This window comes from Orbicella franksi, chromosome 12, assembly GCF_964199315.1.
Source record: "Orbicella franksi chromosome 12, jaOrbFran1.1, whole genome shotgun sequence".
Classification (NCBI taxonomy): Eukaryota; Metazoa; Cnidaria; class Anthozoa; order Scleractinia; family Merulinidae; genus Orbicella; species Orbicella franksi.
In genome coordinates this window covers 10,774,355-10,800,785 of record NC_138156.1, presented here as the reverse complement: position 1 = coordinate 10,800,785, position 26,431 = coordinate 10,774,355, and the positions used below count along the sequence as shown (strand labels likewise).

The following is a 26,431-nucleotide window of genomic DNA, read 5'->3' as shown; positions in this document are numbered from 1 at the left end:
CCGCATTGTCAGTTCATAATATACCCGTAGATGGGCTCTGCACCGGTATCCCAGAGGTCATGGGTTCGAATCCCGTTCAGGCCTGAATTTTTTTCAGACTTTAATTTCACAACTGCTTAAGTTTTGTGTATAACTGCGATGATCAATGATGTCTTCATATTTAGACTGTATTTTAGCTGAACCAGAGGAAGGCTTTCAGCGACGCTAAAAGCGCTGTTGCAACGATTTTTAAATAAAAAAACATACCAAAAGTGGTTTCTATGATACCATTTAGTTTAAAGATCTTTATAACTGTGTTTGCAGTTTCTGAGTGTAAAGGCAAATTCTAAGGAAATCTGTGAAGGAGTACATTTCCCTTCTTTTCAGAAAAATGCTGATGTCAGCATTTTTATTGAGATTCAGGGCTCATTATCTCGGAACGGTGCGTGGCTACCCCAAGTTTTCTTTGTGGATTCCATAGCCCTTACTGAGATCTACTTTTTCCAATTGGTCCTAATCTGGCGAAAAGACCTTTGTATTTAATGGTGGGCACTGTCCTTAAACAAATGTATAGGATGAATAAAAACGAAAGAAATTGTTATCCACGTTACCGTCCTTAAACCCATACTATACACCGTTGATTTAACTGATTTTCACCAGAGGATCTAATGGCAGTTGACCGTTTGAAGAGAAACCAGGCTTCTCAGATGAAAGGAGACACGGAAGTTCCACTGGCGCCCTGGATGTTCCAAGAATTCTCATCGATATCACAGAGGGAGAGAAGAAGCACTGCTTAATTAATTCTTGTTGAAGCACATTTCCGTTAGCCCAAGATTTTCGACATGCCTCGAAATACAAATATTCTCAGTGACGGGCCTTCAAAGGTTCCTTTTTTGTCGTTAGTTAACTTTGTTAGGGTCAGAGCCGGTGGACAACAACTGTTTTCTTCAGGCAAGCCGTTTTCCCGCAAAAAAGACGACTTCTACTCATGAGTAACAACTTAAAAGTAGTAGTAGCTAGCTAAATTATATTTTGACATGGTATGTTCATTAAGGTAACGACAGCGTTCTAGAAGAAGGAAAAATAAATACGCCTGTGGTTTTCTATTGTGAACCAGTGCTTCTGTCCTCTCTACCGACGACTCAACATAGCTTTTGAACTCTTGATAAGCGAGTTTAAAAAGTAACTGGGTAGTTTACAAACTGGCATTAATGAAGCACTTAAATTTCCAAACTAACTAGACTAGATTTGAACAGGGTAGTTTTTAGAGCTACAAGGAATGAATTTAGCCGTTAAAAACAGTAAAAATATCTGATGGGGTCTCTCACTGCCTGAATTACTTCGCAGATTTTCCATCAATACAGGATCGGATTTAGAGACGAATTTAGGTAGACTAGAGTCCCTGTAGCTCTCCCAACCTTATAATTTTACTCCATCTGCAGATAGCATGAGCCCAATGGCCGACGGAACATAGCAGGCACCCAAAGCCAACTGCATCCACAATATGCTAGAAACTGAGTTTCTGTATCATGCTATATTCAGTGGAGTCCCTCCTCCGATTGCGATGGGGCCTTGGGGGACATTGTTATGTAGCTGGGCTTGTTGATGTCGTAGTTTGAGGTGGATCTTCGAGTAACAAAATATCGTAGTTACTAGACAAAATGTCAAAAGCACAAAGGTTCCCTTGAAGGATGAACCAATTTTCTGCATCCGAGTCGATCCACCTAAGGCGCCAAGTAGCCAAAAACAAATTATAACCACACGAACTTGCCTAAAGTTACGACATGCCTGTATCTCAGTCCCAACAACAGGGCGAGAAGTCTGTCCACACTGATTGCCACCGACGTAGAGATAGAAACTTTACACAAACACCAGCTTAAAATGAGACCTATTCGGTGAACATAAAAAACATCATAAAGTTCATCTTTATCAAAGGATACATAATGAGGATTGCATGGAGTGGTTGTACAATAAGGCCAACTCCAAGATCAGTGACCGCCAGACATCGAAAGAATAGTTTGGTCGGAGGATAAGTAGAAGTGACTTTATGGAGAGCAATAAGGACCAGGAACATTGCCCAAAGATGCGGTTATAAAAGGAAAAATGTTCAACGCCGATAAAAATTCAATAATGCTTGATGGTGGTTAGCTGAGTACTTGATTTAGTTTGATTGTGAAATTTGCATCTCCAGGCTTGGGAATGTTCGCCATTGGTCTTGTGACGGTGAGAAAAGTCGACAGTTAAAAGTGAGAAAAACCTTCAGCTTGTGGCTAATAACGGGATGACAATTTTATATGTCACTGATGACGTTTTGTTAATGGACTGTGTACTAACGTTTTATAATTAAAATCCTGAGCTTTCTGGCATTTCTGCTTTCAAATAATACGGCCATTTGTCAATTATTCTTAACTCACAGAGAGGTTTCATCTGAAAAGTTAATTATCGACGTCCCCGTGATTTCCTTTGGAATGCCACATTTCGATTGCATTATTTTTTTCTATCAGTTACTTTAAAAACCGAAAGAATAGCATCGGCTATTAAATATTTTAATACAAAGCTTTAGGAAAAGAACAGTCGCACTTTGCACGAAGAAATATTTAAGGGCTGCAAATACCCCTTCATATCTTAATTAATAATTGAAAATAAAGGTCTTTTCCTGTTTTCTTTAAATAAATACCTCCGGCTTGATTGTTGAATATCCTTTTTAATTACTTTTGTTTGAACCTTAGTTGATAACACGGCGTACGTGTGTAAATGTATTGAGTAGACTAAGAGCTGCCGTTTAGTCAGCTTCATTTCATTCATTATTCAAGAGAGCAATAACTGTATCAGTGGTGGCTGGTGTGATAGCCTCAGAACAATAGGAGAACAGATATGAATAATAAACTACTTTATTCTACCACAACGTTAACAACAACTAACGGAATCTGGGAAGCCATTTCTTCTGAGGAGACTTGAGTACAAATGACGGGCCAACATCAGTGCGTTTTCACACATTGCTATCCCCACAAAAGTTACACCCGTTTATTTTACTGATTTTCATCAGAGGAATTTTAATTTGCCCTTAAAAGGGCAAACTATCGTCTGAAACTTCAGGTCACAGCACCTTCGAGGAAGTCTAAACTTGTTTAAGTTTAAGTTAATTTTTCAATATATTTCAGGCTGAACATTGCGTCCTTCGGAAAGAAAGTTCCTTTAAGTTCTAATACCAATCGGTTCGGTTACAAAAGACGCTTTCGACTGAAATGCATTACTGCGCTAAGTTCAAGGCCTAATCGTTAAAGCTCCATGTTTTGACTGTTTGCGCCTTTGAACGTAGCCCCTGTCCTTGTGTTCTTCGTCTTTTCGTGTGGCGCTTGGTTCCTTTCGTGTCATGTTGTTTTGCAGAAAGAGCACTATGACCTCACAGTGACTCTTTATCCCCTGGTGTATAAATGGGCGCTCCCATTTGTCATCTTCAGTTGAAGAAACCTGACTATAACTACTGAAGACAGCCAGCGTCGGATGGGCAGCTTTCCTGAAGTGGAAGCAACAATTCGTATGCTTGCCAGGCTAAGTCACATATTAGCTAAAAGCTGAAATTGGAAATGTTGCGTTCAATTTACCAAACTAGCCAGACTGAATCTGATAAAGGTAAGTAAATAATTTGGTGCTACAAGAAACAAATTAGTCTCTTAAAAAACAACAGAACTTTCTGATCGTGTCTCTCACCGCCTGTTTTACTTCTCGGATCTTCCAACAATACAGGATCGGGTTTAGGGACGAGTTTAGGAAGACCACAGTCTCTATGGTTCTCAAAGCCACGTAACTTATTCCATTTCCAGATAGCGCGATTACAATGCCCAACGGAACATAACAAGTAACTAAAGCCAACTGAACCCACAATATGCTAGAAACTGTCTTTTTGTATCGTGCTATGTTCAGAGGAATCCCTCCTCTGATTGCGATCGGGCCTTCAGGGACGATATTATGTAGCTGGGCTTGTTGATGTCGTAGTTTGAGGCGCATCCTCGTGTAGCACAAAATCGCAGTAACTAGAGAAAGTGTCAAAATAACAACGGCTCCCTTGTAAGCTAAATCAATTCTCTGCATTCGAGTCCATCCAGCTAAAGCACCAATTAACCAAATACAAATTATAACTACACGAGCTCGCCTTAATGTTACGACATGTCTGTATCTCAGTCCCAACGACAGGGCGAGGAGTCTGTCCACACTAATGGCGGCCGACGTCAAGATAGATACTTGACCCAAACACCAGCTTAAAGTAAGACCTACTTGAAGAACATGGAAAATATCATGACCATTCATTTTTATCAAGGGAGACATAATGATGGTTACATAGAGTGGTTGCACAACAAGGCCAACTCCAAGATCAGTAACCGCCAGACATCGAAAGAAAAGTTTCGTCGTAGGATGAATAGAAGAGACTTTATGAAGAGCAATAAGGATCAGAGCGTTGCCGAGAGATGCGGTGATGGATAGAAAAATGTTCAAAGCTGAAAACACTTCAACAATGCCCGTTGGTGGTGAGGGAAGTGTTTGGTTCAGTTTGCTGGTGAAGTTTTCATCTCCAAGGCTAGGAATGTTCGCCATTGGTACAGTAACGGTGAGAAAATAGAATCTTGTTGTGAAATTGACACTTAAAAGTAAGAAAACCCTCCAGCTTGTAGCTAATAACGGGATGACAATTTTATCTGTTATTGATGACGTATCATTAATGGACTGTGTACTAACCTTTTATGAAAGCCTGAGCTTTTTGGCATTTCCGCTTTCAATTGCCGGCATTTGTCAATTATTTTTAGCCGAGTGAAGTTCAGTTCTGAAGAGTTAATTTTCGACGTGCCAACGACTTGCTTTGAAATGGCATTTTAAATGCATTATTTTTTCTAACTGTTATTTTACGAAGTAATATTAAATAAAATGTGAGTAAAAACCGAAAAAGCAGCATCTTTCAAATATTTTAATACAAAGCTTTTGGAAAAGAACAGGCGCGCTTTACGCTGTGACATACAGTCAACTCCTACCTCGCGGACACCCCGCCATTACGGACAGCAACTAAATCCCCGGCGAAAGTTACAGGCGTTTGACTGAAACAAACTCCCGCTATTACGGACTTACGGACACACTTAATTTGGTCCCAACGTCACAATTTTATTGTTTTCTCTCTCGTTATAACAGACACCAAGCAGCATCTTGGAATATTTGCACGCATATCAAGTCTATTTGAGATTGTCTTTGTCTTTTAAGGTCGATTTCCGCTTCTTCTGTCCATCAATCAAAATTCCTTCATCTTTTTCTCTTAAGGCCTCTTTGCAGTCTCGCTGCCATGAATAAGTTCGTCCAGTCTGTCCAAATATATTTCCTTCCGCCGTAAATCTTATAAATAACTGGGATTTCCAGTCCCAAGCCAGCTCCTCCATTGATCCGTTTTGCACAGATTTCTGCTGTTGCCTTGTGGTTAGCCCTTTTTTAAAAAGACGACACAATTCTCGATAAGCCTAATGGGATATGGCCAACAATGCGTTCAGTAGTGTCTTCTACAATAGCAACAGCATGCGGATCTTTTGCATTTTCCGGTTCCCACTGTAAAGTGAGCGTGGCTTAGATGACATCTGATATCTTTCACAAGTTCCTCCGCCAGTTGTACAGCTCTTTCAAGGCCCAGAATTGATCAATACTTTTTATTCATTGACTCTGCTGGATGTCGCCCCTATGATCTCAAGGGACGTTCTTCCAATATTAAACTTGTGTTTTTTCCCTGTTAACTGCACGTCCAAGCTGCAAACTTTGGATCTCGGAATAATCCAGAACTTTAAAGTCCACTACAGGAAGTTGCTACTTCGTCATATTATTACAATGACCATAAACCACGACAGTGCAACAGACATTGCCAGAACATTGGACGTGCTGCAGGCCTTAAGGTGGATGGGGACTGCTTGGTCTAAGGTCGAGAACGATATTATTATCAAGTGTTTTGCAGCAGCTGGAATTTCCAGCACTTTCTCAGAAGCAGCTACCGTCAATACTATGACAGAAGAGGAGGATTCCTTTGCTGATCTTGATGTCTCGGTCGATGACGAACTAGAGAATCTTGTCCAACAGATTGCACCTGAAAGTGGAATCAGTACTTACCTGGAGTCAGATAACAAACTTCCAACCTGTTACAGTCTTCTTACCGAACAACAGCTGCTGGAGGCCATTTGTGCTTCTCACGATGTCATGGAAATAGAGAGTGACGGCGAGAATCAAACGGAAAAAGAAGATAACCCAGGTGAAGGCGAAAGCTCCAACGAAACAACCACCTTGAAAAGTTTCAAGGACGTTCTGGACAGTGTCGAAAAATTTTCTGCTTTTTTGATTCATAGAGGGGAATTTAAGGTTGCTAATGAATTTAGTCTCCTTGGCGACAAAGTGGGGGAAGTTGCAATGCAAGGAGAAGTACACAGAGCCGATTGGAACGATATTTTAAGGCATTGTGATAGCTGATGCAATCAATAGCTGATGTTTAGGTTTTTCCTTGAAAATATTTTTTTTGTAGAAATGTAGACTACTGCACTTCAGTACAGTAGGAAACCAAAGCGATGCATGTGCGGACATTACTGCAACATACGATGATTGTTGTTTACGTACTTGGAAGAACTACTGTACAAAATGGGTACGTAACTTCTGTTCTGTTTGTAAATAAAGTTCTGACTCTCTTTACGTGCGACAAAGGGTCTGAAAAAGGCACTGGAGTTAATGAAAATAAACACACATATGACCCCCTTCTGTAAATACGGTTTAAAATAAAAATGTTCTCACACCCCGCTATTACGGACTCTTGCTATTACGGATACCAAATCGCGGTCCCGAGGGTGTCCGCTATAACGGGAGTTGACTGTATAGGCGTTATTATTAAGGTAGCCCCTCTCAAGCTCTTTTTAGACATGGTATTCAGTTCTCCAACGAATAATAATACCAAGTACTAGAGACACCCAGTACCGGATGGGCAACTTTCCGTGCAGAGCAATTTGTATGCCTACCGCTAATTTAAAAGGTTTCTGCTTTTATCTTTAGATAAGTCCAAATCTTTCAACTGAGATTGTATTCCTCAATGAAGGGAGCTTTAAGACTTTTGATAAATGAACTCAAAAAGCAGGTCACATATTAGTTGAAAAACTGGAATTATAAATGTAGCGTTTAATTTGCCAACCTATCCGCACTGTATTCGAGCAAGTTAACAATTTGGTGCGACAAAGAATAAGTTCAATACGAGGCTCAAAAGGCTCTTAAAAGTGTCAAATAGTTGCTTGTAAACTAAACGTTTCGGACTTGGCCCTTCTTCAGTAGGTAGAATGGCAGAATAAGCTAGGCTGTTAATACAGTAAAACTGTCTAATCGTTTCTCTCACTGCCTGTTTAACTTCTCAGATTTTCCAACAATGCAGGATCGGCTTTAGAGACGAGTTTAGGTAGACTAGAGTCTCCGTGGCTCTCCAAGTCACGTAATTTATTTCTTTTGCAGATAGCATGATTACAATACCCGACGGAACATAGCAGGTAATTAAAGCCAACTGCACCCACAATATGCTAGAAACTGTATTTTTGTATCTTGTTATATTCAGTGGAGTCCCTCCTCCGATTGCGATCGGGCCTTGAGGAACATGTTTTTGTAGCTGGGCTTGTTGATGTCGTATTTTGATGTGGATCGTCGCGTAGCAAAAAATCATAGTTACTAGAGAAAATGTCAGAACAGCAAAGGCTTCCTCTTAAGCTACATCAATACTCTGCATCCGAGCCTAACCAGTTGAGGTGCTAATTAACCAGAAACAAATTATAACTGCATTAACTCGCCTTAATGTTACGACATGTCTGTATCTCAGTCCCAACAACAGGGCGAGAAGTATGTCCACACTAATTGCGGCCGACGTCAACAGAGATACTTTACACAAAGACCAGCTTGAAAAAAGAGCTACTTGAAGAACACAGAAAACATTATGAACATTTATCTTTACCAAAGGAGACATAATGAAGGTTACATAGAGTGGTTGCGCAAGGAGGCCAACACAAAGATCAGTGACCGCCAGACATCGAAAGAAAAGTTTCGTCTGAGGAAAGATAGAAGAGACTTTATGAAGAGCAATAAGGATCAGAACATTGCCCAGAGACGCGCTGATGGATGGGAAGATGTTCAAAGCAGAGAACAATTCACGCATGCCCACTGGTGAACCGCTGAGTGCTTGGTTTAGTTTGCTTGTGAAGATTGCATCTCCAGAATTGTTCGCCATTGGTCTAGTGACGGTGAGAAAATTAAATCTTGTTGTGAACACGAAGCTTAAAGATGAGAAAAACCTTCAGCTTGTAGCTAATAACGAGATGACAATTTTGTAGGTCACTGATGACGAATCGTTAATGGACTGTGTACTAACGTTTTACGATAGCCTGTGCTTTTGGGCATTTCCGCTTTAAAATGCCGGCGTTTGTCAGTTATTTCTTACTTACAGTGAAGTTTATTCTGAAAAGTTAATTATCGAGGTGTTTATGATTTGTTTTGGATTGACATTTCGCATGCATTTTTTTTCCTAATTAATAAATCGAATGTGGTTAGCGTTGTCTGTACTGTTATCGACAACAATATGCGTCATCACAGTGGTCAAAATGTTGTGGACTCACGAGGCGCACCACAACAAATTTTGACCACTGTTATGACCCATATCGTTGTCGATAAGAGTACAGACAACGCTAAACCACATTCGATTTGTTTTTTTACCACAATATCAACGTCAAAGAAAATGTTTTTTCGGAGCGTGACCAAGGGCGTGACACATTGACGCGAGCAGCGTCGTCTGAACTCTTGTCGAGAACGGCAAATTAGCCAATCACATTGCAAGATTAGCAACAGTCATTTTACGATGTAATTAGAAATAAAATGTGAGTAAAGACCGGTAAAGACGCAAAGAATAGTGTCGGTTCAATTTCTAATACAAAACTTTGGGGAAAGAACGGGCATACTTTTAAAAAGCTGTGACGTATTTGGGGACTGCAGATACCTCTTTATCTTGATTATCAAAAATAAAGACTTTTTTTTCAAATCATCCGGCTTGATTATCGAAACATTTTTCATAATTACTTCTGTTTGAAGTGTACTCGATAATGAGTCATACGGATACAATGTATTGAGTACCGACAGAGGGTAAGGGACTTAATCCCCTAAAAGGACCTCATTATTAAGGCAACCCCTCTCAAGCTATTTTTAAAAATTGTACTCAGTTCCCCAGCTGGTAACGTTTCCCCACTTCTTGCATATATGTTGTCGTTGAGTATGAAAATGTGTGCAAAGCCGTTTAAACTGCCCACTTGAGTAAAATTCGCGTCACAGAACTGGCTATTTCTAGACCTTCATGGAATTTCTGATATTAGAATTGATCTAAAAATAGCTTGAGAGTGAAAGGCCTATATAGGGAATTATCCACCTTACTCTTCATTCTCTCTTGATGCTGACTAACCTCTGTTTTGGTTTTGCTTTACTACGCTCAGTGATTGGTTTACAAAACTCGCGCCACTTTCTGAACCGACCAGAGATGGCACCACTCGCAGGCAGACCACTTCCAGCGCTTTGGACCGGCACTGCATTTATTTGTCTCGAAGTTTGATTGGTTGACTGGATTTTCTCAGCCTATTGTGATTTGTCAGCGATCACTTTGGTTTTGGTTTTGGTATGACGGCAAGCAATCGAAAAGAACTCAGTCACTGGTCACAAATTTGCACATACCAGCAAGACCTCTAAGACTAACGCAATAATCCTCCGTAGGAAAAAAGATGGCGGCTGTACATTTTACCACAATACCATGCGAACCTAATACAGCCCGTAAAGTAGAAGGAAAGCCATATTTCTTGCGGTATTTTTCCCTGTACTAACGACATTGTGTCTTTTAGGTTTGAAAGTTTTAGAACTTTACCGTACGTTTTTATGAGCGTTGTTTAAGTTTCCGTGCGCCAAGAATTATGGTTAAATGTACCAGTCGCCATCGTTTTTCCTGCGGCGGATTGCACATACATTTTATCGAAGCTGAAATAATGGCATAAAAACAAAATAATGAAATAATCGTCGGAACGAACAACAGTCTTTTCAATTGAAAGCACCTTCAATATTTAAATCAAAGTTATTTTTCGGTACAGTGTGACAACCGGAGAAAATTCGACTATAATACGACTACAAGTTACAAGATTAAATGTGCAAAAATGAAACTAGCGATAGTAAACCGAGGGGGGCTTCTCCCTTATATGGGCTATAAAGGTATGTGCGGCCCCAAAGGGTATGGTTTTTCAGCCGTTTTGGTCAAAAATAGGGTATCTATTTTGGCCATTTTGATTATAAATAGGCTATTGTTTTAGCACTCTAGTCTTGAATTGGGTATGTTTCTTAGAAGAAGCTACTTTTTCATCATTATCAATAAGACCTTCAACAAAAGCCCTTCGTAACTTATGGTTAGGGTAACTGTGTCAGCCGCAACGATCATAAATAGGCTATCAAAATTTTGGCTAAGTCATAAATAGGGTAGCAAAATACGCAGATTTTGGTCATAGATAGGGTAAGGGTTTTGGAAAGGGGGTCGCATACCCCCACCCAACGTTTCTGGAAGTACCCCCCTCCCCCCCCACCGTGGATAGTAATTACAACGTTCGGTATATTATATACCGTGGTGTACATGTAACTTAATATGCTTCAAAAGATTACTAAATCATTAATTCCAACTACCACTCCCCACCACTTGAACCACGGTGGGGGTATCAGTTAGCTTGTACGTCCGAGGGTTAACGGAGTGTATATTACAAAGATGAGCAGTGGAGTATTTTTTCTTTATCTTAATAAAGAAAAGATGCTCCATCTTTTCTTTATTAAAATAAAGGAAAGATAAAATAAAATAAAGAAAAGTAAAAATAAAATAAAATAAAATACAGAGCTTTCATCGAGCGAGAGGCGAAATTATTACAGCTATGGTTCGAGGATGCGCATTAGCTAATCAATTTAAAAGCTTCTCAGTAGGATATTGAAACATTATCTTATTTACAAGATCGGGAATTGGGGAGACACAGTTCTTCCACATTCAACTTCCTCTTGTAGACATAATGGCGGAAGAATAGTATCCTAAAATTGAGCTTTTTCATTATGGAGTCACCATTTGAAAAAGTTCAAAAGTTCAATTTGGGCATCACCATGTACGGGTATATTACAAACTCACAATATGAGCAGCTTTTTCACTTACTTAAATTCTTATCATGTGTCAACTCCGATATTTTCACTCTTACCTTGAAAATGAAGTTTGAAACATCGAAACCTCGGACCACTACAATCTGATTATTTCTACTGACGTTTTTCGCAAAAATGAAAAGTATATTTCATTTTCATCCTTATGCTAATATTAGAAATATATCAACCAAAATTTATACTAGCAGATGTATTAACCTTTTTTCGTCAGTGGCTTAGCATAATACGTAAATTGAAGTTTAAACAAAGTTAATGTTTTGCTTTCAAGGCGCTGCATCAATAATGGTACACCTATCGAGTAATGTTTTACATATACTGCACACGTTTACCGTTTTTAATCTGACACAAGCTAAAAAAAATACCTGGTAAAGAAATTAGAAATTCTACCAACACTATCGAAAAAGAATATTTGTTCCTTGCCTACTTGTTACATTGTTTTGTTAAAGTTTCCACGCCCGGATTGGAAGATAATTCCGAATAGTGGAGTGAATAATGAATCAGTTATTTTAAATCCTGTTTCTTTCGAAATTTCTACACTAGTTCATTTTACTTTGTAACTTTCTGCCTTTCTATACAGCTAACTATTTGAAAGACAGTTAAGCTGTCTGATCGTGTCTTTCACTGCTTGCTTCACCTCTCTGATCTTCCAACAATACAGGATCGGGTTTAGAGATGAGTTTAAGTACACTAGAGTTACTGTAGCCATCCAAGCCATGTCATATTCTATTCCAATTACAGACAACACAGCCACAATGCCCCACGGAACATAGCAGGCAAATAATGCCAGCTGTACCCACAAAATGCCAGAAACTGTCTTCTTGTATCTTGCTATGTTCAGTGGAATCCCTCCCCCGTTCGCTTGTCCTTGAGGGAAATGGTTTTGTACTTGGGCTTGTTGTTGTCGTAGTTTGAGGTGGATCCTTGTGTAACAAAAAATTGAAGTTACCAGCGAAAATGTCAAGAAGATAGTGGCTAATATGAAGGTGATATGTCTTCTCCACGTCCCGATCGATCCATGGAAAGCAGTAATTACCCAAAAACAAATTATAACTGCACGAACTCGCCTTAATGTTACTACATGTCTGTATCTCAGTCCCAGCAACAGGGCAAGAAGTCTGTCCACACTAATTGCGGTCGACGTCCAGAGAGATACTCCACACAAAATCCAACTTAAAACGTTTCCCACTTCGGAAGAGTGGTAAGCAAAGTTCTCGTTCACCTTAGACAGGAGAGAGATGGCAAAGAGTGGTTGTAGAGTAAGTCCAACGAAAAGATCAGTGACCGAGAGGCATCGAAAGAAAAGTTTAGTTGGAGGATAAATAGAAGAGACTTTATGAAGAGCCATAAGGATCAGAATATTGCCAAGAGCTGCGGTGATGGATAGAAAAATGTTCAAGGCTGAGAACAATTCAATCATGCCTGCTGGTGGTGCACTGAGTACGTAGTATACCTTGCTTGTAAAGTACCGTTTGCCATAGTGTTTAATATGACAAAAACCTTTAAAAGCTTGTAGCTAATAACGGATTGACGACTTTATTCATCTGTCGCAGATGACTTATTGTTAATGGACTGTGTACTAACGTTATATAATAACCCACACTTTTTGGCATTTCCGCTGGAAATGCTGCCATTTCTCAATTATTTTCACTTACCGTGAACCTACAAAGTCATGTTTGTTTTCACTGAAAGTAATAAATGCATCCAAGATTGCTCTATTATTTTAGCCGAGAGAGAGAATATAGCATCGATTAAAAAGTATCTTAACAAACAGTCACAGTTTTTTGAGAAGAACAGGAGCACCTTACGCTGTGACATATTTAGGGCTGCAGATCCTCTTCATCTTGATAATTGAAAATAAAGATATTTTTGTCATATTCCCAATAATACCTCCTGTTTGATTATTGAAATATTCTTTTCAGTTACTTTTGTTTGAACTGTAGTTGATAAATTTATTGAGTGGGCTAAGAGCTGCTTATATAAATCAGCTTCATTCTATCTTTTCTGAGAGCGCAGAAAACTTTATAAGTATTGGCTTGCATGATAGCCACTGAACAACACGAAGCAGATACGAAAGGTAACCTACTTTCTACCACGAGGTTAACAACAACTAACTGAATCTAGGGAGCCCGGATGTGCGTGACATGCTTCCTTACGAGGAGGCCTGAATACAAATGACGGGCCACAGCACATTTTTAAAGAAGGCTATCCCCACAAAATTTACACAAGTCACAAATTTACACATGCCACTCAGACGTCTAAGACTAAATCACTGGTTACAGGTATCCATTTAACTGATTTTCACCAGGGGAATTAATAACCGCTCAATCACTGGCCCCGCGGGAAAAAGTGAGTTTTGTTTCCCCGAAACCATCAATGCGAACATTGAGGTCGAGGGGAAACAAAACTCACTGTTTCCCGCGGGGCCAGCACGGTCATTAAGTGTTTTGTTATACCTCCCAACTCAATAATGTGCCGCGGTTTCAAGAACCACGTCCCGATCACGTGCGAGTCGAAAGTTCAAGTTGATGTTTCCCTAAGGAGTTAGTGAGTTTTGTTCGGCATAGGGTGTTAAAGAGTTTTGACCCACGACACGTGACACGTACCTCTCCAATCGCAAAACGTATTTGAGTTGGGAGGTATAACAATAGAATTGATCGTCTGAAAGGTTAACAGCCTTTTCAGGGCATGCACACAGCACCTCCGGAGGAAGTAAAAACTTGTTACAGTGAAAGTTAATTTTTTCAACATATTTTGGGATGAACATTGCGTCATTTCAAAATAAAGTCCCCTTAAGTTCTAATACCAACCGGTTGCATTAGAAAAGGCGCTTTCGAATGAAATACATTATTGCGCTAAGGTCAAATACCAAGCAGATTACGAAAAACCTTTTCGACTAAATAATTTTTTTACTAAGTTCACATGATCATTAAAGTTGTGTGTTTTGAAGATGAGCCTCGGCCGAGTCTGGTTATTTGTGCTTTTCAGCGTAGCCGCTCTCCATAGGTTTGTTGTCTTGTCGCTTTTGTTGTGTCCTGTCGTGCTCAGTGTTGTGTTACAGACGGAGCGTTATAACTCCACTGTGGTTCTTTGCCCTCTGTACCCCTCTTTTGTCCCCTTGTGTATATTTTGGGCACTCCTATTTGTTGAAGAAACTTGGCTGTAAACATTGGAAGCAGCCCGCGAAGGATGGGCTTTCCCTATACGGGAAGCAACAATTTGTATCCCTACCACTCATTTAAAATGTTTGGGTATCTCTACGCTGATCGATACACACTATTGACAGATACAGTTAAGTTGCCTGATAATATCTTTCACTGCTTGTCTTACTTCTCTGATCTTCCAACAATACAGGATCGGGTTTAGAGATGAGTTTAAGTAGATCAGAGTCTCCGCAGCTATCCAAGCCTCGCCATTTTCTATTCCGATTACAAATAGCAAAGCCAGAATGCCCCAAGGAATATAGCAAGCAGCTAATGCCAACTGTACCCACAAAATGCTAGACACTGTCTTTTTGTATCTTGCTATTTTCAGAGGCATCTCTCCACTGTTTGATGTTGGTTCCCGGGAAACATTGTTTAGCACTTGGACTTGTTGTCGTCGTAGTTTGAGGTGGATCTTCGTGTAACTAATAATTGAAGTTACCAGAGAAAGTACTATGACAACAGAGCCTTCCTTTAGGGCAATATCTCTTCTCCACATCCGGGTCGATCCAGCAACAGCGCCAATTAACCAAAAACAAATTACAGCTACACGAACTCGCCTTAATGTTACGACGTGTCTGTATCTCAGTCCCAACAACAGGGCGAGCAGTCTGTCCACACTAATTGCGGTCGACGTCAACACGGATACTGCACACAAAATCCAACTTGAAGCTCGAGAAACTTCGTACATATAATACAAAACGTCTTGTTTCACCTCTTTTATACGAGACAGCAGGAAGATTGCAAAGAGTGGTTGTACAATAAGTCCAACGCAAAGATCAGTGACCGCCAAAGATTGAAACAATAGTTTCGTCGGAGGATGAATAGAAGAGACTTTATGAAGAGCAACAAGGATAAGAGCATTTCCCAGAGATGCAGCGATTGATAGAAAAATGTTCAAAGCTGAAAAAAATTCATCTACACCGGCTGGTGACGCCAGGACTACTTGGACCAGTTTGCTTGTCAAGTTTCTATCACCAGTTATGTTTGCCATGGTCGTTATAGATGGTTGGGAAATTATGCTTGCTGTGAAGTGCTTTGCGTTGCTGGGCTTGCATTTGACCTGTACATGAATTATTAATTTTTGATAATAAGCATTTGACATTTAAATCTCTCCATTTTTCCAGTTAAAAAACTGTATGTTATAGCACGAATTAGTAGAACATAAAACACTTGTAAAGACCGAGACAATATTCATTTTACTTATTTGACTGGTATCCATCTTCGTTTTATCGTATGTTGTTTTTCTTCTCAGTGTGTGAATAACGGTTTACTGTTTAAACAAATAAGAAAGAGTAAAAAAGGAACAACATTCACCATTGATTGTGCTCATTTCGTTTTGCTACTGGGTAGTTTGGGATATTAGCAGGCATATTAGTTCCTACTGTGATTATTTAACGGTCAAGCTTTCGAGTCTATCGATTGAAAAAGCAGCTGCAAACTGGTGTTATCTAGTAGGTAATAGGCCACGTTCGACTGATATATCAATATTCTAACATGGCCCCGAGGCTTCTTTTGGAAATTGAGGAACAAAAGAAACTTTAAAAAAATTGCAAGTTGGACCTGAAAGCCTCGGAGCTATGTTGGAACATTGATATATCGAACGTGGCCTATTGAAAACAAGCACGCTCCATTTCTTATTAAAGTGATTCCTTAGTATTGCATTGCGCATCCCTACTGCGCGCAATTTTCGCGTCATTAGCGAAATTAAGAGATTTCCCTCAAACTAAGCTCGATAGCGAAATAAATGCGCGAGCACGGTGACCCTCACTTTTTATTTCATAATTTCAATATAATGAGAACGATATCCTCGATAACTGAGAAAAAAAATTAGCAGAAATCTATAGCTACTTTTCTGGCAAATGAAATAAATACTACAGAGGGAGTCATAACGGGCCCAACAGCGCATGTCCAAATTATGTTTCCTTTAAAGGATAAAAAATGCAGGGTATTTGAAGACATCTTTTCTGGGACGTACATGAATAAAAATGCACAGAAAGTCAAACCCTGTGTGATATAACACGCTGCATTGAAAAATAATCGAGCTTATTTTTTGCGCACGGAGATTACCAAAAGTCACCTATTTGTCGGCATTGTGGCATGAAAACAAGCACGGTGACCCCCTCTTTTTACTACGATTTTACTATCTCCTTGTCCTGTAACAACAGTATACCGAGTTTCATCGGAAATCTATGGCGGGTTCTTTTACTAGGGAATCACTTTAAATCAGTTTTACTGAAGAAAAGTCAAATCTCCCGAGTTATTTAGATTTAGAAATAGAGAGTGCCAAACTCGTCTGATATGCAGCCCCGGGGGGGGGGGGGGGCGTACTCCCTTATATGGGCTATATAGGTATGTGCGGCCCCAAAGGGTATGGTTTTTCAGCTGTCAACATGAGCACAAAAAGCAAAACTGACAGTGAATTTTCTCGCGTTTCCTTCGGGGAAATTCCGAAAAATTTGGCAGATTGGTAGTAGATATTTTACTCCAGTCGGAGCTCGTTTTTCGGGGAAATCTATAAGACCAGATTTTTTGCAGCGTTAAAAGACATAAATTTGAAAATATCGAAAAAACTGCCTTTACAAACCCTACTTTTTTCGTGTTTAAAATTCGTATCCCGCTGGAAACGATGTGATGTAAAACTTTTGGAAGATTTCACCGAAGGAAATTCATGAAAATCACAAATAAAGCCATAAAAACAGTAAAAACCGCATTTGTTTGGGCATTTACAATTTAAGACTAAATCGCAAAATTTTAACAGAGATGATAGCAAAACACTATTCAATCATTGTTTATTACATGTAATAAGTTTGACAGGACTAGGTGGGAAAGCGAATGCAAAAACCGCATTCAAAACATAACACTTGCGCGCGCAACGCCATAAATGATTACCCTACGGAGCTACCTTAATAAGAAGCCACTTTTTCATCATTATGGAAAAGAAAATCAACAAAAGCCCTTCACAAATCGTGTTTACGGTAATGTAACCTTGGTCTGAATTAGGGAACTAATTATAACGCAGATCTGAAGCAGGGTTTTGATTTAAGGGTCACGTCATAAATAGGGTTTCGAATTTTTGGTCAGGTCATAAATAGGATAGGGAATATTGCAGATTTTGGTCATAAATAGGATAAGGGTTTTGGGAAGCGGACCGCACACCCCCACCCAACTTTTCTGGGAATACCCCCGCGGGTATGCGGCCTTAACAATGCGCCGGATTAGGTATAAGAATAGATATGTAGATGATAAACAGCAACAGCTAGCTACACAGATTAGCAGTTATGAAAAAAAAACAAAAAACACTACAAACAGACTATTAAAGAACCTACCTTTGCAAGGTCCAGAAAGATTCGGTTCACTTGTCATTAACCGATCGATCAGATCCTCTCTCAACCGCAAAAAGAGGCGTTAACTTCTTCGATTACTTTAGATCAAAACTGGGGCTTTCATTAACTTTCTGTGTTTTTGAAGAATTTTAAATGAAAATGATCAAACCACATCAGTCCACTCTATTTAAATGTGAACCTCCGTCGAAATTAACTATGACATACTGATGTGTTGCGGTTTCTATCAGATTTCCCTATCGGGGCTTCACCTTTCATTTTCTACTGGAATCTTTTTAAAACACTGTGACGACGAAACAAGCAAATTTAAGGTTTAGTTAAGGGCGATTTTTTACATTTCCAGTTCTTGCAGTGGATACAGATTAAATCAATTTCCTCGAGTCTGTATGTAATCTCGTCACTGAGTTTGTGTTTCAGCTGATTTTGACTTAGTGCTATTTTCGCTTATTATAGCTTTCATTGCTATATTTTGTCTCATCTACTGCTTTCCTTTTGTTTCAGTTTTTAGTCGCAACGTACTTCATGGGATAAAAAATACTCTTCGCCTGTTTTTTTCTTAAATCTTTACCTACCTAGGCCAAGGACTTACATTGTGTCGATCTTTCACACGAAAAGGAAGAGGGGTAAAAAAATTGTTACTTTTAATTAAGTATTCGGTTACTTCCCTGTTTTCTTTTCTCTGTTCACCTTAAATCAAATAAAGCTTTTGAGATGTGTAAAAAGAATGATTTCGAAGAAAATGTTATATGTAGCATTCTCCAGGAGAGGGAGGGGGGGGGGGGGGGTAGAAAATTGTTACCGTTATGTAGGTATGGGGCCATCCCATTTTCGTCCTCCATTTCTTTCCTTTCCCCGCACACCTTCAATTAGATAAAGCTTTTGAAAAGTGAAGGAAGAGACTCGGAAAATTTTAGATCAGTGTAGCATTGTCCAGGAGAGGGAGGAGGGATAGAAAATTGTTACCGTTATATAGGTATGGGGACATCCCTGTTTTCGTCCTCCCCTTCTTTCCTTTCTCGGTTCACCTTAAATTAGATAAAGCTTTTGAAAGGTGAAGGAAGAGACTCGGAAAATGTGATATGTAACATTTTCCAGGAGAAGGCGTGAAAGTGAAATTCATAAAATACATCTATTATGTATTAGGAGCAAATGCCTATAAAAATTAAGCAACCAACGGCCAGAATCGAATTTTTTTTTTTTTCGGTTATATTTTGCTTACCGATAGCTATTGGTAAGTAACTGAACGTGATGTAGTTTGTTTCCAGAAAGGCCGCGTCAAATTGGAGGAAATCGATAAAATCTATTTTTGCTGTCGGCAACTTCAAAACAGCCAAAATTTAAGACGAAATGGGCCGTTCTCAAAACTTCACTTGCGTGCAAAAGGGAAGAAAGCGAGCTCAAATATTTTCCGATGCATTAATTCATAGAGTGTTTTACTTCTAGTTTGGTGGTAGATATTCAACTTAGCAGTAATCTGGGCGGTAAACAATAATATTTTAGAACTGCTTTATTCTTAACCGACAAAATTTTACATTTTAGCTGACAGTCGCGATTAAAATTTTAGGCATGTGCTACACCTTGGTTTATTCTGAGACTCAAGCCATAAGGTCTTTAAGCATTGTACTAAGACATATTTGAAAACTGACTTGGGTAATTCAATTTGTGCTTCACACGAACTCTCCAAAGTTGAACAAAATTTGGTTGAAATATGAGACATCTGAACAATTAACTTAAACGTCTTGTTATTTCTGAAACGGAACGATAACATTTTCTTAGCCGAAATTTAACATATTTCTTAAGTATGTATCTCATCAATACAAACATTAAATTGAGCAAAGTTTTGTTGGCTTCTTAAATGAATCTGACTGATGTTACCACCCTCTAAAATACAACAGAGTTACAAATTGAGGAGATAAACCGATAAGGCGCGGTGTTGCGTGACAAAGAACAAAATCCATCTGTCCGCTCCGGGTGACTGAAAAAAGGGATTGTTAATATTAAAAGAGCAGAAAAAAAAAGCAAAAACAAAAACCAAATTGTTGAAAACCTCGTAGACTTTTCGACCATTATATCTATTTGTATCATTACGATTAAATACTTTGAAAAAGATACAGTCTGGCTGGTACTTAATTTAATTTTAAAACAGTCAGTTTTTGACACCTGCGTCAATAAACTTAAAGAACTGAAAACACGGAAACTGATTCAAGTTATCAAAGAACTATGGAAAATAGTTGCTCATTTCTTTCGATTGTGGGAGGCCAATGTGGTCACGATAGAAGAGACATGTACAGGAACAGAGCAAAGGAATGTATTCCATTACTTGGCTGTCAGCGGGATGTAACCGCCCACAAGGCGATGTTTGCGTTTCACGGCATAGATAATGAAGTTGAGTTGATTCTAGCGAGAGCATCCATCTTCTTCTTTCCCCGAAATATTGACCAGATGACAGTATGTCCAGCACATAGAGCATCGCTAGGTATTGGATGGACACGCCGAGTTCCGGACAAGTGTAAAGTGCCTTCAATACTATCTCATCATAGCGGGGATATCAGCAAAAGGCGAAAAGCAGATAGAGGTTTAAGCAAAGCGGACTCCTACGCAGTTTTACAGGAAACTGGAGTTTTTCTTGCTGTTGACTCAGGTTTGTACTCTTTAAAATACAAGTATCAATATTGTTGTTATTCTCGACGAAAGTGTCAGTAAAATGAATGTTTAGTCAGAGTTCTAATTTTTGTTTATTTGACCTGCAACGCCATGAGTTGCAATGCCGTGATTCAAATAAAACGTGATTAATACAACGACCTTAGAAATATCTCAGAAATGGTGATAGTTTGTTTCTTTGTAGGTTTGTCTAGATCTGTTTCAGTTAAGGCTGTAACAAGTCTTTGGGATGCAGAAGACGATGAGATTGAGAGACGAAAAGGGGAGGGGCTTGGGGCGAGGAGCTTTCGCGCGCTGTACTCTTCCCTATTCATTTTCTCGTACGCTTTTTTTTTTTCTGTCGAATACCTTTGCACTGTCTGTTTCCCAATTAACCAGACGAGTCGCCAGAAACAGGCTAATTTTAATTGGGTATTCACAATTATAATAAAAACTGTGCTTTGATTATTTTGATCGTAGGCGTATGCCCTAAATGCAGGAAAATGTTGAGTGCAATGAGAACTGAGACAGTAACCCCACAAGTGGCTTTTGAGGATAGCTAAGTCACGTTTCAAATGGAAGAGGTGTCTCTGGTAAGAGAAGATTAGTTGACGTTCAAGCATTGATGACGGAAAACCAGTTTGAGAAACAGTAACACTATCATCAGCTATCCCCGCCCTCTTAAACACCAACCCAACTCTTAAACACTGCAGTTAATGGTTCCCCGCATTTCATCTGTTAAATGTATGGCTCATGTATTTAGCATTCAGGTCCTTTCTAATGAGAGGAGGTTTCTTTCTAGGTTAATTGTTTTATTACATCAATTTACTACAGGATGAAACAAAAATGAGTACAACAGATAATCCAGTGGCAGAAAGCACACCTTCATCTCTTTTTCTCCTCGACCCTCAGACTCCAGCAACAAGTGCCTTCTCTCAGACTCCAGCAACAAGTGTCTACTCCCCAACAGACGTAGATGATCCCCTCACACCAGAATGTAAATCACTTGAAAAGCTAAATTCCTTTCTAGAAAGCCGGGACATAAGTCCTGTAAGACATCCTATGAAGACTCAATGGGAAGAGGCTAGCGAACGAACAAAGCGTCGTCACACACGTAAAGCAAAACAAGCGGTTGATGCTGTGTTAGACGAAGTGGTACCAAATCAGAGCGATCAACTTTGGCAGTCACTGGTTACATCAAAATCTTTGGGACAACACCCTTTTAGTGATGACGAAGAGCGCGCAGATGAAGTGCTGATGCAGGCACTGGCAGAATGCTACAGGAATGCTAATAACTGGCAAACCAGGAGACAAATACTATCTATAATGGCGGACAAGGTCTCGTACAAAGCGCTTCAAAGATGGATTCCAAACCTGACGAGGTATCGATTCAGTGAAGCAAGAAAGCATATCCTGGTCGAGGGCAGAGGTGTTGCACCATCGCTGCAGTCATCCCAGACGAGGATGGCAGTATCTCAAACTCAATTGGACCACTTTCTGGACTTTATAACGAGCCCTCATGTGATCCAGGACCTTCCTTTCGGGGAGAAATCAATAAAACTGTCAACTAAAGAAACCATCACAGTACCAAATGTTATTCGCATGATAATACCAGAGTCTATAGTCAAGCAGTATTTGACTTACTCACAGGAATGTGGCTTCACTCCACTGAGCCGAAGAACACTCTTGAGAATCCTGACTGTTTGTTCCGTCTCTGTACGAAAGTCTGTCCAAGGTCTCGATTACATAAGTTCTGCAGGTAATCAAGCTTTCGACGATCTCGCGGACGTAGTAAACAGATTGGGCGATGAATTTATGGGTATGACTTGGGCAAGGGAACAAAAGGAACGCCTGAAGTCTGCAAAGCGTTATCTTAAGGTCGATTTTAAGGTAAAATTGAAAGTACTTTATGATATGCATGTATAGAGATTTTGACAAACAGGATCATGCTTGAGAAAAAAGACACTTGCCCTGTAATAACTTAGTTTCATATAGGGCTATATAGGGCCATATTTAGGGCCATATATAGGGCCATATATAGGGCCATATATAGGGCCATATATAGGGCCATAAGGGAGGCTGCAGTCTCGACTGGTTTTATGCACCCTATTGAAATAAAGTGCCAGCATCGACGTGGTGTGATGACGTCATCAGTCACGTGACTTTGTCTAAAAGTGCATTTTATCTCAGTGCGAGGACTTGGAAAGCACTTCACATAATTGAAAGGGTAATGTTATAGAGCATTTAGAAATGGCCAGGTGACTTCTGCAGTCTCTCAAATAGGGGAGCTATTTGCCTGAGCGGAAAAAGTGGGAGACTAGGTTGGAGAATATATCTTTTCTTTGTTGGAACGTACAGAAACTTAGACTAACGTATTGGTCAATTTTTTTTTATGAAAAAACACTATGCGATCTTGAGGTTGTTACGTCACTGGTCACGTGATGAGAACGTTCGAATTTTTTTAAAGATGGCTTTAAAATTGCACTTCTCGTTAGTGAAGCATATTTTACTTCATATGTTGACCTAGGGAAATAAAAGCCTCTTGATATGTTCAGTGGAATCCCTCCCCCGTTCGCTTGTCCTTGAGGGAAATGGTTTTGTACTTGGGCTTGCTGTTGTCGTAGTTTGAAGTGGATCCTTGTGTAACAAAAAGTTACCAGCGAATATGGCAAGAAGATAGAGGCTAATATGAAGGTGATATGTCTTCTCCACGTCCCGATCGATCCATGGAAAGCAGTAATTACCCAAAAACAAATTATAACTGCACGAACTCGCCTTAATGTTACTACATGTCTGTATCTCAGTCCCAGCAACAGGGCAAGAAGTCTGTCCACACTAATTGCTGTCGACGTACAGAGAGATACTCCACACAAAATCCAACTTAAAACGTTTCCACTTCGGAAGAGTGGTAAGCAAAGTTCTCGTCCACCTTAGACAGGAGATAGATGGCAAAGAGTGGTTGTTGTTGTAATATTAACTTGTGGGTACCCCTCTGTGGAGTCCCTTACGTTTTCGTGGGCCGCCCCACATCTCGCGAACATGTGAGTTGGCTTATGTCGGACATTGTGTTGACAGTGTTTAACGTTGCGTTGAGTATTTGAGCCTTATCTAAAGCTATCTTACAACATGGTGTCAGAAGTGAAAACCTTTTAGGGATTGCAAGGAGTTTATCAGGGCTTGGCTGAGTTACAAACCGCGATGGCTGAGCGAGATACGAGAACTCCAGGTCCTTTGGTGCTCGATGCAAACGCAGCGGACAACTGGAGAAAGTTTTAATGCAGTTTGAAATTTATCTTGTGGCGAAAAGTAAAGATGACAAACCGGACAAATTGAAGGTAAACATGTTACTTCACTGTGCTGGACCCGAAGCGATTGAAAAATATAGTCATTTTGTTTACAATGCTGGAGAAGACAAAGAATGTTATGCGGATGTTTGCAGCAAATTTAAGGCACTCTGTGAGGGAGCAAGGAATGTCATTTATGAGAGGTTAGTGTTTAATAAGCGTAATCAGAAAGAGGGAGAGCGAGTTGATAACTTTGTCAGCGAACTGAAACGGTTGTGGCTAACATGTAAATTCGGCGAACTGCGAGATTCGCTAATAAGAGATCGAATTGTGGGAGGTGTATTATCTGATGAGCTGAGAGGGGAACTGCTAAAGAAACCTGATCTAACCCTACAGAAGGCTCATGATTATTGTCGTACCTTTGAAGCCTCAGAATTACAAAAGTTCAAGTTCAACATTCAAGCGAGTGCTGGAACTGAGCATTCATTAGGAATTCAGCCTGTTAGAAAGTCAAAAGAAGCTGACAAGACAGCTGCTCGTTCTTGTAAGTTTTGTGGTTACAAGCACCCATTTACTCGACCATCTCGTTGTGCCGCATTTGGAAAACAGTGCTTAAAGTGTAAGAAAGAAGGTCATTTTGCCCAAGTGTGCCCAGGGAATGTAAAAGAAGGTTCGAAAGTTGATTTACTGCAACAAGAAAGTCCACCAGACCTAGACACTCAGAATATGAATAAGGAGGTACATACCTATTTTGGATCTATTGAACTGGACAGTGTTTCCGTTTCCAGGAAATCAACAAAGAGCCTTATCACTCTTAAGATTGAAGGGCAGAATGTTGAAGTAAAAGCAGACACAGGTGCAGAGGCTACCGTCATACCCTTTCATCTGTATAAGAAAATCTCCAAAAAACCTCTCCAAAAGATTCAGCAACCCTTGAAAGGCTGGCTTGCAACTAAGCCCATTCATCCAAGAGGCTGTGTACGCCTTCAAACTCAATACAAGAATCTTCAAATGAACCTGTTGTGCCTTGTTGTTGACGGGACCTTTACACCCTTACTGGGATGTGATGCCTGCTTGGATTTAGAAGTCCTTCAGTTTATGAATCTCCAACTGATAGATACACCAGTACCTAATCCAGCCGTGCCGGATACGCCAAGAGCACGTGGAGACCAGACCATCTTCCAGAAGGACCCAATATTGAGGGAGTACCCAGATTGTTTCAGTGACAAACCCGGCACACTTCCAAACAAAGTACATCTGGAAGTTGATGCTTCAGTACCCTCAGTTGTTCACCCTCCCAGGAAAATTCCAGTTGCTATGCTGGAGCCAACACGAGAGAAACTCAAAGAGATGGAAGAAGATGGTATTATCGTGAAAGAGGATGAGGCTACGTCGTGGGTCTCATCAATGCTAGTTATTGACAAAAGAAAGGTGAAGGATAAAAGAAAGGACACTCCACTGTCAAAGGATGATGTCAGAATTTGTATTGACCCAAGAGATCTTAACAAGGCCCTGAAAAGACCCCATTATCTAATGGTTACCGTAGAAGAAGTTGCAAACCGACTTTCAGGTGCAAAGAGTTTCACATCACTTGATGCATGCACTGGATACTGGCAACTCCCCGTAGATGAGGAGAGTTCCAAGCTCTTGACTTTTAACACACCGTGGGGGCGATACCGATTTACAAGACTCCCTTTTGGTATCTCACCAGCCCCTGGAATCTACCAAAGGGAGATGGACAGACTGTTTGAAGGGGTTCCTGTTGAAATCATAGTGGATGATTTCCTGATACATGGTAAAGATCAGCTTGAAGTTGATGACAAATTGAGAAGAGTACTTGACAAGAGCAGGGAGGTAGGATTGAAGTTCAACCCTAAAAAGGTGAAGCTTAGAGTACCAGAAGTAAGTTATGTTGGACACCTGTTCTCATCTGAAGGTTTGAAACCAGATCCGGAGAAGATCAGAGCCATTAATGAGATGCCACCCCCAGAAGACAAAGAAGGTGTACTTCGCATACTAGGAACTGTGAATTACCTGGACAAATTCATCAAGCACAAGGCTGACATACAAGAACCCATATCGCAACTTACCCAAAAAGATGCAGCATTTGTTTGGGAAAAGCCACAACAAGAGGCCTTCGACAATCTGAAATCAGTCATCACGAGTGCACCTGCACTAGCTTATTTTGACCACAGCAAGGAAACAGTGCTAAATGTAGATGCAAGTAGTAAAGGCCTTGGTGCAGTGATCCTACAGGACGGCAAGCCGGTTGCATTCGGATCCAAAACACTAACTAACTGAGAGAAAAGGTATGCAAACATCGAGAGAGAACTGCTTGCAATCGTCTGGGGCGCACAGAAATTTCACACCTATGTATATGGACGCAGAGTAATTGTAGAGACAGATCACAAACCCTTCGAGTCTATCTTCCGCAAGTCTCTGAATGATGCTCCCCCCAGGCTACAAAGGATGCTATTGAAACTTACCAAGTATGATCTTGATGTGCGATATGTCCCTGGAAAACAGCAAGTCATCTCAGACTGTCTTAGCAGAGCACCTCTCAGTGATACGGAGCCAGTCAGTAAACCAGAAGATGTAATTGGAATCAATCTTATTGAGGAGCTCGGATTTGAAAGCAGCACACTGAAGAGATTTAAGGAGACCTCCAGCATTGACCAAACCTCGAGAGTAGTGATGGAGTATGTCTTGAAAGGGTGGCCGTCTGAGAAAGAACAGG

The 26,431-nt window shown here is 40.1% G+C and overlaps 4 protein-coding genes and 2 pseudogenes across 4 annotated transcripts; 1 reads left to right on the top strand and 5 right to left on the bottom strand.

The window, feature by feature from the left end:
- Positions 1-1,092: 1,092 nt before the first annotated feature.
- Positions 1,093-3,218, bottom strand: LOC145463920 (adenosine receptor A3-like; annotated as a pseudogene).
- LOC145463919 (adenosine receptor A3-like) lies at positions 3,217-4,572 on the bottom strand. Its single transcript, XM_081447710.1, has one exon. The coding sequence runs from the start codon at positions 4,570-4,572 to the stop codon at positions 3,646-3,648; it is 927 nt and encodes a 308-aa protein (XP_081303836.1). The 3' UTR covers positions 3,217-3,645.
- A 2,623-nt stretch (positions 4,573-7,195) lies between these two features.
- LOC145463918 (adenosine receptor A3-like) lies at positions 7,196-8,381 on the bottom strand (annotated as a pseudogene).
- Positions 8,382-11,525: 3,144 nt separating this feature from the next.
- LOC145463772 (melanocortin receptor 4-like) lies at positions 11,526-12,866 on the bottom strand. The gene has a single exon (XM_081447564.1). The coding sequence runs from the start codon at positions 12,641-12,643 to the stop codon at positions 11,804-11,806; it is 840 nt and encodes a 279-aa protein (XP_081303690.1). The 5' UTR covers positions 12,644-12,866; the 3' UTR covers positions 11,526-11,803.
- A 91-nt stretch (positions 12,867-12,957) lies between these two features.
- On the bottom strand, positions 12,958-18,049 carry LOC145464137 (adenosine receptor A1-like). Its single transcript, XM_081447952.1, has 2 exons — positions 17,756-18,049; positions 12,958-15,489 (listed from the first exon to the last, which is right to left on the bottom strand). The coding sequence occupies exon 2, from the start codon at positions 15,418-15,420 to the stop codon at positions 14,500-14,502; it is 921 nt and encodes a 306-aa protein (XP_081304078.1). The 5' UTR covers positions 15,421-15,489; positions 17,756-18,049; the 3' UTR covers positions 12,958-14,499.
- Positions 18,050-20,543: 2,494 nt separating this feature from the next.
- Positions 20,544-22,336, top strand: LOC145463610 (uncharacterized). Its single transcript, XM_081447376.1, has one exon. It carries the CDS (start codon positions 21,257-21,259, stop codon positions 22,334-22,336), a length of 1,080 nt encoding a protein of 359 aa, XP_081303502.1. The 5' UTR covers positions 20,544-21,256.
- The last annotated feature ends 4,095 nt before the right edge of the window (positions 22,337-26,431 follow it).

Coding starts and splice junctions, on each gene's coding strand:
- LOC145463772 (XM_081447564.1), bottom strand. CDS start 12,643: ATGATTGAATTGTTCTCAGCCTTGAACATTTTTCTATCCATCACCGCA.
- LOC145464137 (XM_081447952.1), bottom strand. CDS start 15,420: ATGGCAAACATAACTGGTGATAGAAACTTGACAAGCAAACTGGTCCAA.
- LOC145463610 (XM_081447376.1), top strand. CDS start 21,257: ATGAGTACAACAGATAATCCAGTGGCAGAAAGCACACCTTCATCTCTT.
- LOC145463919 (XM_081447710.1), bottom strand. CDS start 4,572: ATGGCGAACATTCCTAGCCTTGGAGATGAAAACTTCACCAGCAAACTG.